This window comes from Pelophylax lessonae (genome assembly GCF_965119305.1).
Source record: "Pelophylax lessonae genome assembly, chromosome: 3".
In the NCBI taxonomy this organism is placed as follows: domain Eukaryota; kingdom Metazoa; phylum Chordata; class Amphibia; order Anura; family Ranidae; genus Pelophylax; species Pelophylax lessonae.
In genome coordinates this window covers 171,576,119-171,591,914 of record NC_138770.1, presented here as the reverse complement: position 1 = coordinate 171,591,914, position 15,796 = coordinate 171,576,119, and the positions used below count along the sequence as shown (strand labels likewise).

Genomic DNA, 15,796 nt, shown 5'->3' with positions numbered 1-15,796 from the left:
TACAGCGTCGCACGACCGCGCAATTGTCCGTTAAAGTAACGCAGTGCCGAATCACAAAATAGGTCCTGGTCAGGAAGGGGGTAAAATCTTCCAGGGCTGAAGTGGTTAAAAAAACTGCAAAATCTGTTAAAATCTCTTGTCTAGCCACTCATCTGTGGCTTGGTACTCCCAGACTGGACAGTCACCAATGCATAAGAGGAGACTTCACCGGAGTCCCTGAGAGCTGACATGTTTTGAAGGGGTTTCCTTCTTCCTTAGAGGTTTGGCCATGGATGAGTGGCTAGACAAGCGCTTTTTAACTCATTTGTTTGTGAGTAGTTTTTTGATTCATTATTTATGAAACTATTTTGTGGGATAATGCACTAGGCCTGTGCACCCTGTTTTGTTTTTCCTATTTTTGATAATTTTTAGGTGACAGGGTCTCTTTGCTGAAATTCAAGCAAAATAAATACTATGAAAGAGCAATGTTTTTTATTTTAATCTTGATTTTCCTGGTGTATTTTTTTTACATTTGTAACATAATCCAAGATAGCACAACCTTTGTACACTAGCTCTGTTCAGGAGTTTCCTGTAATAAAGGTCAGTCTTGTGCAGTGGGACTGGCCTTGTATCCCTTTTAGTTGCCTGGAGTGGGAGGATCTGCTTTGTCCCATAGGAAACATCGATATCATTGTGTATGAAAGGAAATTTAGGGAGTTGAAAATCTTCACTCAAATTGTGTGAATATTCACTTTTGTTTTCCAATCACATAAAATGCAGCTTTCTGTTCACTGCAATTACCTAATCATGTGCAGATGGAATGAGTAAACAGGAGTTCGCTTTTTACCTAAAGTGATGCAGCATGACTGGGCTAACCCCTAATTAAACAGTGTTTATGGAAAAAATAACCTTTCCTTAATTCTGGAAGATGGACCCTGAGGGCCAGGTCGACTATTTCTAAGGAATGGTGGGATCCCTGCATATCAGTCTGGGAATCCCCCTCGACTGGACCCAGGAGGGGGTCTCCGGATGTTTCGCAACCTTTATGGTGCTCGGAGACCTCGGCCTTGCCAGGTATATAGCAATCCCCGAATCCCCTTAAGGGGGGGGGGGGGGGGGTGGATAGTGGCAGGTCTTCTCCCATTTTCCTCCAAGTTTTCAACTGTTTGAGTATTATGTGGCAGGGACGGTTGCATGATAGCATGAAAGTCACACCCGGTTGTCCCATCATACCATCATACCTTTCACCTTGGTATAGGGCTGGGTTTTAATATCCTGCAGGATTTGTTTTATAGGTATGTTTTGACTTATTTGACTGTTACCTGATTGCCACTGCAGACCTCTACTGCAGGCATCACTAAATGGCGGCCCAAGTCTGGACCCAATCAATGTTCCGTCCGGCCCCGTAGCGGTCGCGCCATTTAGGATCTGTTTTTTCCCTCTGCCGCCGCTGCTGCAGCTGCAGCTCTGTCTTTACAGACATCGGAGGAGCAGCGCAGTGATTCACGGAGGACGGGGGCTGGTTGAGTTAACTGATTGGTTGCTAGAACTGCCCTGTATTCTAGCTACCAATCAGTTACCTGGGGCAGGTCCCGCCCTCCGTGCATCCCTTTGAGCACTTCCGATGTCAGCTGCTGTGCCTCCGATGTCAGCCACGCTGCCCTGTTTAAGGTAGGACAGGGAAGAGGCACTGCTAATGTAAAGGGGGAAAGAGGGGGGATATCAAAGAGAAAGAAAAGTAAAGGAGTGATACGGTATGAAGGGGGATGGGGTTCTACAAAGGGGGTGAGGATTAGAATGTGAAGGGGGGCTGGAGACTGCAGTGTGAAGGGGGGTTTGAAAAAAAAGGAGATGAGCACAGGAATGTCTGAGGGTGCTATAAAGAGGGTGAGGACAGGAATGTTAATGGGGGGCTGGGGACTGCAGTGTGAAGGAGGGGCACAATAAAATGGGGGAGGACAGTTATATGAAGGGGGTGCTATTAAGGGGATGAGGACAGTTATATGAAGGGGGTGCTATGAAGGGGGGAGGACAGTTATGTGAAGGGGGGGGCTATGAAGGGGGGAGGACAGTTATGTGAAGGGGGGTGCTATAGAGAGTATGAGGACAGGAATGTGAAGGGGGGGCTGGGGACTGCAATGTGAAGGAGGGGTACTATAAAGGGGGCGAGAACAGGAATGTGAAGGGTGGGTGATATGAAAGCGGCTTGGAATTGCAATTTAAAGTAGGGGGTGATATAAAGGGGGGCCGCTGACAAAAATGTGAAGGGCTGAGGACTGTAATGTGAAGGGGGGATGATGTACAGGGGGACTGAGAACACTGATGTAATAAAAAGGATTGTGATGTGAAGGATCGTAGACTAGGTTCACATTATTGCATAACGCGTGTAGGCGGCCCATTTATTTCAGTGGGCTGCCTTGTAAGCAGAAACGCAGAAAAAGAAGTCCCTGACCTTTTTTTTTTTTTTCTTTTTAATTGCGCCGTACCAAGCTGCATGGTACTGCGGCACCATGTGATGTGGCACTCGTAAAGACGCGCCGTGTTTGCGCATTGTGCAGAGGACGGTGCCATTGAGAGCCAAACATATGATTCGGACCTCGGTTTGAAGAAAGTTTTACCTACTGGACCTTCATGAATTTTAATTCATTACCCCTGCTCTACTGGTTTGAGGTTCTATACACATGATTGTTTGATCTTATGCATTGTATTGTGTTTGACAAAATAAAAACCTTTTTGATTGAAAAAAAAAAGACAAAAAAAAAATAAAAATAACCTTCCTTTACCCAATTTCTCTAGCTTAAGGAACTGGCTGCAAGAAAAGAAATCAAAGAGATTGAGATCAAGGAAGGTAAGAGCTACATTTATACAGAACTGTACTTATAATACAAGGGGCAACATCCTTAGGTTGCTTGCGTTATCCTGGTCCATGACTACTTACCGAGTCATTGATGTGGAAAAAAAAAAACTTGAAGAAAGGTCAAGCTTTTCTGATACCACTGGTTGCATAGTTGTTCCAGGTCAGTGACTGATTAGGTAGTGAAACCATGGATAACAGCCCCGGAGACTGCACTATTGAAAACAATTCAGCAGTTGTAGCCTCCATATTTCACAACTTTCCTTTTTATAATAAGCTTAAATTGCTTGCCATGAACAGTGTAGTAATATTTTATTGCAAGATCTGCTACACAGGGCCTGTTAACATAGTAGATAATACACAGTAACTCAAACATACATAAACAGTATTTCGATATCCTGTGTTTTTAAATTACACATATCCATAATGTCCTTATCAATATGTATAATCACATTTTCTGTATGTAACAATTTTGTAAAGAAGTTATTGAAGAAATAAAGACCTTCAATGAAGGACTTCTATGCAAGGCTATATGATGAATTCTTTACAAGCTTAGATGATACATTTCTACATAATGGATATATAATAGAATTAGAACTACAAGCGGTCCCCCGGTTATAAACAAGACAGGGTCTGTAGGTTTGTTCTTAAGTTGAATTTGTTTGTAAGCTGGAATAGGTACATTTTTTAAGTGTAGCACAACCAAAAAAAATGATTTTGAAAGTTTTTTGGATAGCATAGGAAAGGGTTAACACCCCTGTACCATTTGTTTTGCTGTCTGTACCCCTGTTCAGAAGATTTCACCCCACTTTCTGTCCCTTTGACAATTTGGTTTTGAAAATGTTGGGTTGTTGTAGAAACAAGGCTTGGTGATAAAGCTTCCGTGAAGACACCTTTTTCCCATAATACCTCTTACAGGAGGGAATTTCCATTCCTACGGTAGATTTCTTCTCACTTCCTGTTGTCTCCCTCCGTTTGTAAGTAGGAGCCGTTTGTAAGTCAGATGTTTGTAACCCGGGGACCGCCTGTAATTATATGCAGTAATCTAAAAATCGGACATTATGTTCAATAAACATTTGAGGGCAGAATGATGTATCTAAGTTGTGTATGTGGGATAATGATTATGGATTGAGCACATATAGCAGAATTATGATGAGATATTTACAGTTAGACCACTCTTGGAAATCAACCACTTTTACAAAATATCTTATTGCCAAATAAATTGACCCATTTTTACAGTAATTTGTTGCTGTCTTTTAATACAGTGCCACAAGTATCTCATGTGGTTTTGCCTGTTGGAAGTGCAAAGGATGATTCTAGTGGAGATGGTAGGTGACATGTCATTTTCCTTACATTCAGTACATTTTGGCACTGTTTATACACTATGGTGTGTGCGCAAGCATGTAATAATTTACTTAAGGATAAATAGCATTTGACATAAAGTCGACCATACATAGTACAGCCTAATTGTAAAAGTGGCTCTAAAGGCAAACTTCTTTTCCCCTTAAAGTATGATGATGACGTTTAGTCATTTAGTTGTGTCTGACCCTTCGTTACCTCATGGACCAGAGCTCGCCAGGCTTTTCTGTCCTCCACTGCCTCCCGGAGCTTGCTTAACTTCATGGTCATTGTTTCGATGATGCTATCCATCCATCTTGTTTTCTGTTCTCTTTTTCTCCTTTTTCCTTCTATGTTTCCCAGCATCAGGATCTTTTCCAATGAGAATAAAAAACACAAAAAAAGGGCGTACCCACCTAGCGCATTATCCTCAATATTGGCTTTATTGTAAAAACATAAAAATGGCTTCTCACAAACACAGGTGAAAATCGATCATATCGAACTCAAGAACTTGAGTATCAGGAGTAGTCCATACGATTGTCTATTGTCCTATTTGGATGACGGCTGACGCGTTCCAATGGGTCCTCTCTTAGGTGGTCAAAGTATCTGTCCTTCCAATTAATATTCAGGGTTGATTTCCTTCAGGATTGACTGGTTTGATCTTTTGCCATCCAAGGGACTTTCAAGAGTTTTCTCTAACACCATAGTTCAAAAACATTCATTCTTCAGCACTCAGCCTTCCTTATGGTCAAACTTTTACAGCTATAGGTCACTACTGGGAATATGTATAGTATGGGTATCTGCGCTGCTCTATTATATACAAAGTGACTAGTGCAAATATAAAATAGATAATTATCTTACTGATAACAAAAAAAGATAGCACAATCCTGTGATATAATGTGGAATAAATATAAACAACTTATCACATGTAATAAATATATAAATAAAGTGCCACAAAAAAAGTCCTTGTGATTTGAATTGATAGCAGTACAAGTAGATTAATTAATTGAAAAGTGACAGTGCTGGAATCCAAGCAATCATGAGTCACTCTGTGCTCTCCTCATGTGTCCCCACTCACCGGAACAAATGAATAAACGGGCATCTAATGCTATACAAGCATAAATAAGGATAGTATAGTTGTCTTCCTGGTGGTGCCAAATGCCTATGTGTAAATCGGATCAAATACAGGGTTCTTATCCATATGACTCCATTGAAGTCTTTTGATGACGAAACGCGTTAGAGCATGAACACGCGGTCACCCCAGCAACCCAAAACGTCTGACGTCACACCAGGAACTATGCCGTCTAGGTACCGAGCGGCGGAGGATAAGCGGTGTTGGACAGCCTAGATCATAAGGGTGCTGTGTTCTATACTACGCTCAATACTTTGAGATTATATGTGAGTGCAATGTAAAGGGATTGGGATGCATGTATTAATAAATGGAGTTTACATACTACACTATGAGTCCCCCTTATAATTGCATGGCTTCTAAATGAACCTGGAGTTTTCTGGTTGGAGAGTCTATGTGCAGGAACAGGGAGGATCAGAGACCAGTGGACCATCCCCTTATGATAGTGAGCTGCAGGACTCCTTTTTACTGGAACGTGGTAGGATTGGATCCCACGGTCTTTTCACAAAGGCGCAGATTACAGATACCTGTCGGTGAGTGAGTACTACCTAGGGGTGCCACTGAGGTGTGGTGAAGGTGCACGTGTATATTTCGAGCACAGAAGGTTGACCTGTCCACTGTTTACCAGCTTGCATGTCACTTATAAAGACTTTCCTTTTTATATATATCAGGACTTAAGGGACTAAGTCTTAGCGCTGCTAGTGGATTTTCTTTGTGAGGGGATATAGGCTCCTTTTTGTTTTTTTTCACATATTGTTTGTTTTTCATCTACTTGTACTGCTATCAATTCAAATCACAAGGAGTTTTTTGTGGCACTTTATTTATATATTTATTACATGTGATAAGTTGTTTATATTTATTCCACATTATATCACAGGATTGTGCTTTTTTTTTTTGTCATCGGTAAGATTTTAACTATTTTATATTTGCACTTGTCGCTTTATTCTTTGTATATAATAGAGTAGCGCTGATACCCATACTATACACATTTTCAGAGGCCATCACCTTTGTCATCAGCAGCAGCCCTTGGCACTTTGTATACATTAACACATTGGGGATATTAATATTTTTTTGTGATTTATTTATCTATTAATTGTATCATGCATTTATTACTGTATTTTCTGGCGTATAAGACTACTTTTGAACCTCAAAAAAATCCCCCAAAATGGGAGGTCGTCTTATACGCCGAGTATAATATCTCCAAGGTAACCTAAGTATAAGTATTACCGGTAGATCATCATGTAATAGGGGGGTCGTCTTATACGTCCAGTCGTCTTATACGCCGGAAAATACGGTAATTTATTCAACGGTTCACGGGGTAGAGCAGTATTGATTCAAGCTTTAAGGCACACACTCACTTTATTTGTAGTGTTTTAGTAATTTTTTGTTCTATCAATTTAATCCTAAGCGTGGGGACACCCACATTTTTACTACTGGGAATACCATGGCTTATTGTTATCCCTTAAAGTATAACTAAAGGTAAAAAAAAAAAATTAAGTTTTGGATAGAGTGCAGAGGGTTTATAACCCCTGTCAGTTTTTATAGCTGTTTGTGCCCCCATTAAGGAGATTCACCCTCTCTATGTGTCCTGCTTACCATTATTTTATTATTAAAAGTGAAAGTAAAAGAAAATCCCAAAATTTTGGGTCGTACCCAGAAAAGAAATATAGGGGAAGTCTTCCAATGGGGACACTAGTTCTAATGACCCGAGCGCCACAAGGTATTTCCTTAATTTGCAGTTCCTGTTTGGCTATGGGACAGGAATTGGGCAGTTTGCACAATGGGACACAGATGGCAAAAAAAAAAAAAACAGGACAGGAGTTATAACCCTCCCTTGCTCTATCCAAAATGAAAAAAAAAAAAAAATGCCTAAAGTTCTACTTTTATGCATTCCCTGCATTAAGGTAAAACATGTTTTATGGTTTACTGTCCTACCCCATGGAGTCCTTAATTTTTTTTAAAAAAACTTTTTTTGAACTTTAATTTATTTTACACTTTTTTAGTATTTTATTTTTTTATTTTTACATTTTTAACTGCCCTTTTAATGAGCCTTTTGTGAAATATCAGGGATCAGATCCTAATGTCACACATTTGAGACAGAGAAAGGAACTGAGGATGGAGATTCATCAGTTCCTTTTCTCTGAAGCCTCAGCTCCACTGGGCAGTGAATGAATGGGAAGTGTTATGTACTGAGCGGCTTCCTGTTCATTCACAGATAAAAGCATAGCAACTACTATGCTTCAGTGATTAATGGACACAGGGGTGATACGTACCAATCACTCACTTCATTCATTCAGGAAAGGAAGGAGGTAAATATTAGTTATTTACCAGTTCTCTCCCCTCTCTCCATTCCGAAACCAATTCTCCTGTGTGCCCGCAGGAGTTTTATGGTTTGCTGTTCTACCCCACCTCTATAAATACTTACCTGAGTGCTCAATGGATCCAGTGTTGTGGATCTCTTCTCTCCTCTCTTCCATTTCACACAGTTATTCAGGCAGAAGCAGGAGCCATTGGCTCCTGCTGCTGTCAATCATAATTTGTGAGGGGCAAGTGGGGGGCGCAGCTCTTTAGACATACACAGCTTGGGAGTGAATACACACGTGTGCCCCCATAGCAAGCAGTCTGCTATAGGGGCACACGGAGAAGAGATTGCTGGCAGAGGACCACAGAAGAGAAAGAAAAGGGCTGCTCTGTGCAATACCATTTTATTATTTTAGTTTAAAAAAGCCTTTAGTAACACCTAAACTCTTCTTCTTTAGGCGTCAAGCCTACATGTAACTCAAATGTCCAATTGTATTCGATATATATAGATTATGAATTGACGGACACTAAGATGTCATATTGAACTATTTTACCCTCCGAGATCTAATCTTTGATCCTCAAATATTGTACCTATTTTTATTTTTCAATATGTAATGTGTAGCTTGCTGTATGCCATTCTTCTGTATATGTGTGTATTTACATAAATGTGTTATAATGGTTTTTACATATATTTATACTTATTTATCAAGAAAATCAGTAAAATCTTTGTCTAATTGACCTCATTTAAAGTCCCACCATTTGGTCTCATTTTTTCCCTCTATAAACTCTTCTTTAGTTTACCAAAAACTGTATGACACAAGGGCATGCCTGGTTGGATATAAAATATATGTATTGTTTACAAAGGCCTTCATATTGCATACTTGTTAAAATGAAAAGAGTGCGTATAGAGATTATACTGTATAGTTATACTATGAATATGGTGTATTAATCTTAACATTAACGTACGCCTAAAACATTTTATTGGTTTTGATATAGTAGAGAATGGGTAAAACCCCTTTGAGCTGTTTTTTGCTGTCTTTTAGTGGAAAGATGTTTTTTTTACTTCTTGTTCTGGAGACACAACAGGAAGAAAAAAATCCCATCTTAAATAGTTGTCATTAGAACAAGTATTACCATCTAAAGATTTAGCATTACTCTGTGTCCTGGTGACAACTTAACATTTTGGATTTCCCATTACTTTCTGTTTCAGTGGCAATGGTCACTAAGACTAATAGAGGTCGAATCTCTCTACTGGGGACACAGAGAGCAATAAACACATGCTTACGAAAATGGAAAGAATGGCGCTAAATCCCCAAAGTACTTAAAGAGGTTGTAAACCTGTACAACTTTTTTTTTTTTGGCAACCTGTAAGAGAAACACATAATGAGCTAGTATGCATCACATACTAGCTCATTATGCAATACTTACCTTAGAACGAGCCACTGCCGTGCAGCCCGCTTACCTGTATGACGGGCGACATGTAGGTCCAGTCCGGTCCAGTCCAGGATCGCGGCATCCGGCCATCTGATTGGCCGGACCGCGGTGACGTCACTCCCGCGCACGCTCGCGGGAGCCAACAGTCACGGCACGGGTCTCTGAAGAAACGGCACCAGCGGCCGTTCCTTCAGAGCGCATGCGCCAGTGACGTCACTGGCTGCATGTAAGGTAAATATCTCCTAAAAGGTGCATGTTTAGGAGATATTTACAGTACCTATAGGTAAGCCTTATCATAGGCTTACCTATAGGTAAAAGTGTCAGAGGAGGGTTTACTTCCTCTTTAAAATTTCACCTATAAGTGTAGGGGTGTGTAGAAGCCTAGGAAGTCGGTTCCCGCAGACTTTAAAGGCCACTCTAAAGACTGAAGAGAAAGAGTCATGTACTCCTTCTCAGCTATAAAAACTTGTCATTAATTTAATTCTTCCCTCCACTATCTTTATATGAACTTTAAGGGCTAATTCAGATCTGTCTGTTTGAGTGCATTGTGTTAAAATGCTCATTACATCATGTTTGGGCTGCCAGCACACCATAACAGATAAAAAATCTGACATGCAGCATTTTACCCAAACATTTCATTAAAATCTATATGCCTGGGAAGTAATCAATTTTAGCTGCATACAGTAGTGGTATCCCTGACACATGTTACTGCATTTTGTTACAATTTTCTTCCTTTGTGTCTGTTTTGTGCAGAGCTGGATGTAAGTCTAGATCGAACTATGAAAAAGATTGAGGCACTAAGAAGAAACCCTGACTTTATCAGACAGTTCCGTCCCATCCTGGAGGAGACACTAATTGAGAAGTTGGAAAGCATGGGTGTGAAAAAGGTAAATAGCTTCTTTGTTGGATATGTTTCTTAGATCAATAGAGTATGTACACCTCTGCAATAAACAAAGCCATTAAGGTCTGCACTGGACAGTGAATGAATGGTAAATGCTCTGTGCTGAGCAGCTTTTTGCTCATTTACACACTGAAGCAAAGTAAACACGGTTTACTATGCTTAACCGATGAATGGACACAGGAGCAGTCGGTACCGATCGCTCACTGAGTTCATTCAAGAAAAGAATAGGCCAGTAAATATGGTATATTTACCAGTCCCCCCCCCCCCCCTCCATCCTGAAACCAATGTCCCTGTTTGCCCACAGCAGCTGCTAGTGGGAGAGGAATGAAGGGAAGCCATTAGTGCTGGAAGGGAGGGAGGCACACAGCGGGGCCCGACAGCAGGTGGAAGGGGTTGTAGATCAAAGAACTGATCCCACTGCAGTGCTGCATGGGGGATCCACAAGAGTCACAAATGTGAGCGATAGGGCAGTACAGCCAGTCCTCCTACTTGGCAGGTGCCTTGGCTGCACTGCCTTATTAGCAGCCCTGTGTTGGTTAGCTCTGTGCCTTGCTTGTTCCCTAATGATGACAAAAAGCATATGGCTTTATCTTATCAGTGCTGTATCAGCTTAGATGCAATAATGAACAACCTGAGAAAATCATAATGCTTGTCCTGATTTCTTCATGTAGAGAAATTTACATTTCATGAATAATCTGTTAATTGTCAGTAGAACTATTTTTTATTTGTAAATGAATGATTATGCCAAGGTTGGGCTGAATAATTCATTGGTTGTGAGTATACTAATTGGTTGGGTGCAAAAACAGTGACTCTTCCTAATAAATACACACAGAGATCACAGTAAAAACCTGATACAAGGTTGCCAAGGCTAGCCATACACACATACAGTACATTTGTCTTGTGCAGTCTGAGATATCTAATAGATTCTTCCATCGACACTAAACAGCATGGATGGAGGGATCTGCCCTGCTATTTATTGTATTAGACAGCTGGCACCCATTTCTGTCTGAATACTCAAACAGTGACTGCATCTGACTGGATACAGTCACAGTTCAGCCGACAATTTTCAACCTGGTTCCTTTGATTTTTTTTAATTGAAATTTATCAAACCCGGTAATCCCAACAGGGCCACCCACTACTCAAATTTCAGCCAATTCAGAAGGAATTGACCCAAAAATCTAGCCATGTATGGCCAGCTGAACCCTTCGCCGCTGTATTAAATGAATAAAAAGTATTTTGACTGTTCAGTGTCAAAGCTACAATAATGCTTTCTATTTTTTGATTCAGTAGACTCTTTGATTTTAGTTGGATTTTGTGATGATCATCATATCTTTGGGTACCTGCAGAGCTTATCAAACAATTATATTTTTTTATATGAAGAATAAAAAAAAATCTTTTAAATAAAATAAATGTCAAATGCATGTTCAATCACCCGTTAATCCTACAGTTTGCTTTATATGTATAAATATAAAGGTAGATGTTATCATTTTTATATGTGTCTGCTGTTAAGAAGATTATTTCCTACATAGTAAAGCTGATATGTAAAGCCTGCTCTAGAGCAGTCACAGCTTCTAGTGGTTATGTTTAAAGCAGAGGATACATCTTTTCTTCCAGTTTTAATAAAATGAGATGATTGTATAATTGTATTGCCTACTATTACAGTGCTGCCCTGCCTTTGTTTGCCAGTTTAGCTAATTAATATGTAATTATATGATGTTAATTAAAGGGTGCAAAAGGAATTCCTGTATCTACCTACAAAGATCTGAAGGATCTTCTCATGAAGCAGCAGCAGCAGAAAACAAAGAAGTTTGCAGACTTTGAAAATCTGAAAAACAGGTTGGGCAAGGTGCTTACCAAGCGAGTGAAGCAGCAGAGAAGGAATGAGGAGACATTACAGTCCACCAATTCACAGCTATCTTGTGAGTGAAATGCTCTCTTTAGACACTATCTATATATATATATATATATATATATATACAGGGCTTTTTTTCAGCGGGAACGCAGGGGAACGCAGTTCCGGCACCTCCAGCACTGACTGTATGTAATGGCAAGGGGTTCAAGGTTCTATTAATGCTAGCTGCTGGAGAAGATCTACTTTTGCAGGGTGGGGAGGGGCGTCTACTGTTGCTCAGGAGGTCTATTGTTGTTGGCGGGGGTTCCACTGTTGCTGGGAGTCAGTTGTTGCTGGGAGGGATCTAGTGATGCTGGCTGAAGGGAAATCTGTTGTTGCTGCTGGGGGTCTATTGTTGCTAGGGGAGGGGGTATTTTGTTGTGAGTGATACATTGTTGCTGGGGGAGGGTCTACTGCTGCTGGCTGCTGGAGAGTCTATTGGTGCTGGCTGCAAAGAGATCTGTTATGGCTGCTGGAGATCTTTTGTTGCTGGGGGAGGGGGTATTTCCTTCCAGGTGGTTCATTGTTGCTGAGGGGATCTATTGTTGCTGGCGCATGTGATCTAGTTTACTGTTTTTCTTGTTATTATTAACAAATTCTATACAAATTACTTAGTACCACAATTGTTCTGTATTCTCTAAAAGGAGCAGTACTTAGGGGGTGGAACTAAGGAATGGTGCAGGAGGTGGGTAGGGGGCGGAGACAAGGGGTGACTCGGAAAGGGGAGTTCCTGCACCTATTGTCTGAGAAAAAAAGCCCTGTATATATATATATATATATATATAACGATGAGATCAGTATTCACTGTGAAAGGATATTACTGTACATATTCATGTGTCACTTTGGTCTAAATGTTTTTAAGCCGGGTCTATTCCATGCTGGTGGCAAACAAGGCAGACACTTCTGGTGCCTAAATGCTGGTTTAGTTTACCTTCAGAACACACCACAAAACCCAAGACTAACCAGATCTCTCATGGATTTTGTGCAGTCCATCTGACATGAGGAAAAGGAAGGGAAAGACTACATGTAAACCATGAAGGTCATTTTTGGCTCTAATGCAGCATCTTGGGATTGAAGATAGTGGGGCGTTTTGTCTGTGTGCTTGGTATAACGTCTCTCAGATTCAATCCTTAGGTCCCCCTGTACAGCAGAGGTATAAATGAGATGGCTCCAGATGCAAGATATAGCTCTTTATGTACCACTTGGACACTACAGGCATGTAAATCTCTAGGATGTGAAATGAAACTGGGCACCGAAGGAGTAGGAAGCAGAATATTGGCAATGGAAAAAGCAATTTAGGTATAAAATTTTCATTATAGGCTTATCAGTCTGCCAACAAATATAATCATATATAGATATATTGAGTGATAGGCAAATGTCCATTAAAGTGGTTGTAAACCTCAGACATGAAAAATGAACCAAGCACTTTCTTCTGTAGTGTGTGCTAACCTTAATTCAAAGCACAGAGTATAATTTCACTCTGTTCTCTTTGCTTCCTGCATGAGTTACTGATAATACTCTAAGCTGACAAAACAGTACACCGCATGTGAATGATATCCCCAGTCAGTCAGTGTTTAGAGGGGAGTGTGTCCATTCCCTCCGACCAGGTATCACTAGAGCTCTGTGCTCTAGGGCCTCTTTCACACGGAGCAGACCGTACTGCGATCCGCTCTGGCACTTTTTTTTTCACGGACATAGATGACACTTATGTCATTCGGTCCCTATGTCCGCATATCATCCCATCCGTTTGCGGATGATATATGGACATAATGTATGTCTATGGGGATTGCGGATGTCAGCGGATGACACCGCTGACATCTGATTTTGTGTCTTTTCCGTTTTTTAAACGGAAGAAAATAGGGTTCTGTTCCATTCCAAAAAATGGAACAGAACTGAAAGGACGCAAATCGGATGTCAGCGGATGGTCATCCGCTGACATCCGCAATCCCATTGACATGCATTATGTCCGTATATCACCCGCAAACGGATGGGGTGATATACGGACATACGGAACGCCCGTGTGAAAGAGGCCTAGCTCTGTAGTATATGTGAGATATCAGATCCCCACCCCCTGCCTGCTGGAGCTGAGAAAAATGATTTGATCTTTGTGTTTTAGAAGGCCCCACAGAAGAAATGACTGCAGATAAACAGGTACAACTTATGTAGGAGGGTTTGATTCATCATGTGTATCACATGAGGTTAGTCACTTCACTGGGTATATGTGAGGGTTTACAACCACTTTAGAGATCACAAACATTCTGTTTAAATTTGCTAATGTATGTACAACAGTACTTACAGAATATCAAAGTGTGTCTAGGTGTGTTATATGTGCTAGGGCTAGTGTATATACATTTTTAAAGTTAAAATAGCTAAGCCTACATATACAGTATTAGACTCCTTTCACACAGACATTCCGATTAGGTCTACTTGTCAGTTTTTCAGGTGTATCTGATTGGAAGGTCCATGGAGCCCTATGGACAGACGGGTGTAATCAGACTTGTGTCCATTAATACCTACCTACCTCCGGGTTCAAGCAGGTCCAGTAAAAAAAAAAAAAAACAGAGTACTGCATCCTTTTTTGTTTTGGTGGACTGGATCAAAGGTAACCTGATTTAAAAGGACAAAGGTGTTTGTTTACACTTGGCCACCCATAGAGCTCAGCCAGGTCTGCCCGTGTCCACTTTGCATAAACGAAACTTGCACAGATGTAACATCTTCCTGCTTGGCTCCAATCAGCAAGGGACCTGTTCACAGATCCCCTGCTGATTGAAGAGGACTCTGCTCTGTGTGGAAGAGCTCATTACAATCTGATTTATTACTGTTTCCATCAGGAACAATGCTTCTTATAAATCTTCTCGAAAATAAGAAATCTTTTTTGGCACCTGTTTGTGATGAATGAGAATGATTTCATTTGTTTTTTGTTTATCATAGTACACAGTCCAAGAAGCCCACGCAGCATCCCACCTTCAGAATCAATTCCTCGGGTCAGGAGTGTGCAGATTGTGGAGTCCCATTCTCCAATCAAAGTTCCTGTCCCTTCACCTCGCACTAAGAGCTTAGCTAGTCAGAACACAGCTGGAGCTATAAATGTTACACCACAGCCACTGCCAAGGTAAGATATCTGTACCCAGCATTAAATTCCAGCACATCCAACTTTGCACTGAAAAGAATGGCCTTGCACCCACTAGTGTGGATTGACAATCTTAATATATTTTGTGTGCAAACAGCATCTTTGATTACAACATTGTTGTGATTCTCTCCAGAACACCACCATTCACCTCTGAAGAGGAGACATCTATGGCTGACCATTCTCCATACCGATCTCCAGCACAGAAAGGCAATCCAGGCTCCCAGGCTGTCTCTTCTATGCAGAAGCAAATTCAAGAGGACAGTGATGATGACTGGTCCGGGTCAGAGATCTCTCTAGGGAAGCCTAGCCCCAGGGTTGTTAGCTTTTTCAAAGACAGCAACCAAGGTCAGAACCGGTCACAATGGACAGTGTTTTTAAATGATATGATGTTCAATATCACAGAATGTTGTAAATATACTCTACCTATTATTCCATTACCCTGTTCATACAGAGGATCCAATTTATAAAATCTGAGGCAACTTCAGCAGCGGTGGTGCAAAATACATTCAATCTGAGATCAGCTGTCGTATTGTTAACATATTTAGGAACATGAGTAACATATGAAATGAACATAGTGCACATTCACACTAGCTTACAAAATGTATTCTTTAAAGTGGACCGACCGGTGCCCAGACTAAAGACATTCTAACATTTACAAACTCCCTATTTTTCCTGGCTGTAGGAATTTGCCAGCCTGACAGCCTTCTAATGTAAACTAACAGCATGTGCTGTAAACAGTTAGAAACCCACTAAAACTGTTGTGAACTCATGAATTGCTCCCCAGTGCATAGTTCAGTTACAGAGTTCTGTGATGGCATAATTTAACATTTTTTTACTGC

The 15,796-nt window shown here is 40.8% G+C and overlaps 1 protein-coding gene across 1 annotated transcript in view; it reads left to right on the top strand.

Annotated features, from left to right (window-relative positions):
* Positions 1 to 15,796, top strand: part of DZIP1L (DAZ interacting zinc finger protein 1 like) — a 74,914-nt gene that overhangs the window by 54,108 nt on the left and 5,010 nt on the right. The window contains exons 9-14 of the mRNA XM_082252095.1: positions 2,776 to 2,827; positions 4,099 to 4,161; positions 9,789 to 9,922; positions 11,663 to 11,855; positions 14,759 to 14,939; positions 15,091 to 15,302. Of these exons, the coding sequence (XP_082108221.1) occupies positions 2,776 to 2,827; positions 4,099 to 4,161; positions 9,789 to 9,922; positions 11,663 to 11,855; positions 14,759 to 14,939; positions 15,091 to 15,302 (835 nt within the window). The remainder of the gene's footprint in view (positions 1 to 2,775; positions 2,828 to 4,098; positions 4,162 to 9,788; positions 9,923 to 11,662; positions 11,856 to 14,758; positions 14,940 to 15,090; positions 15,303 to 15,796) is intronic.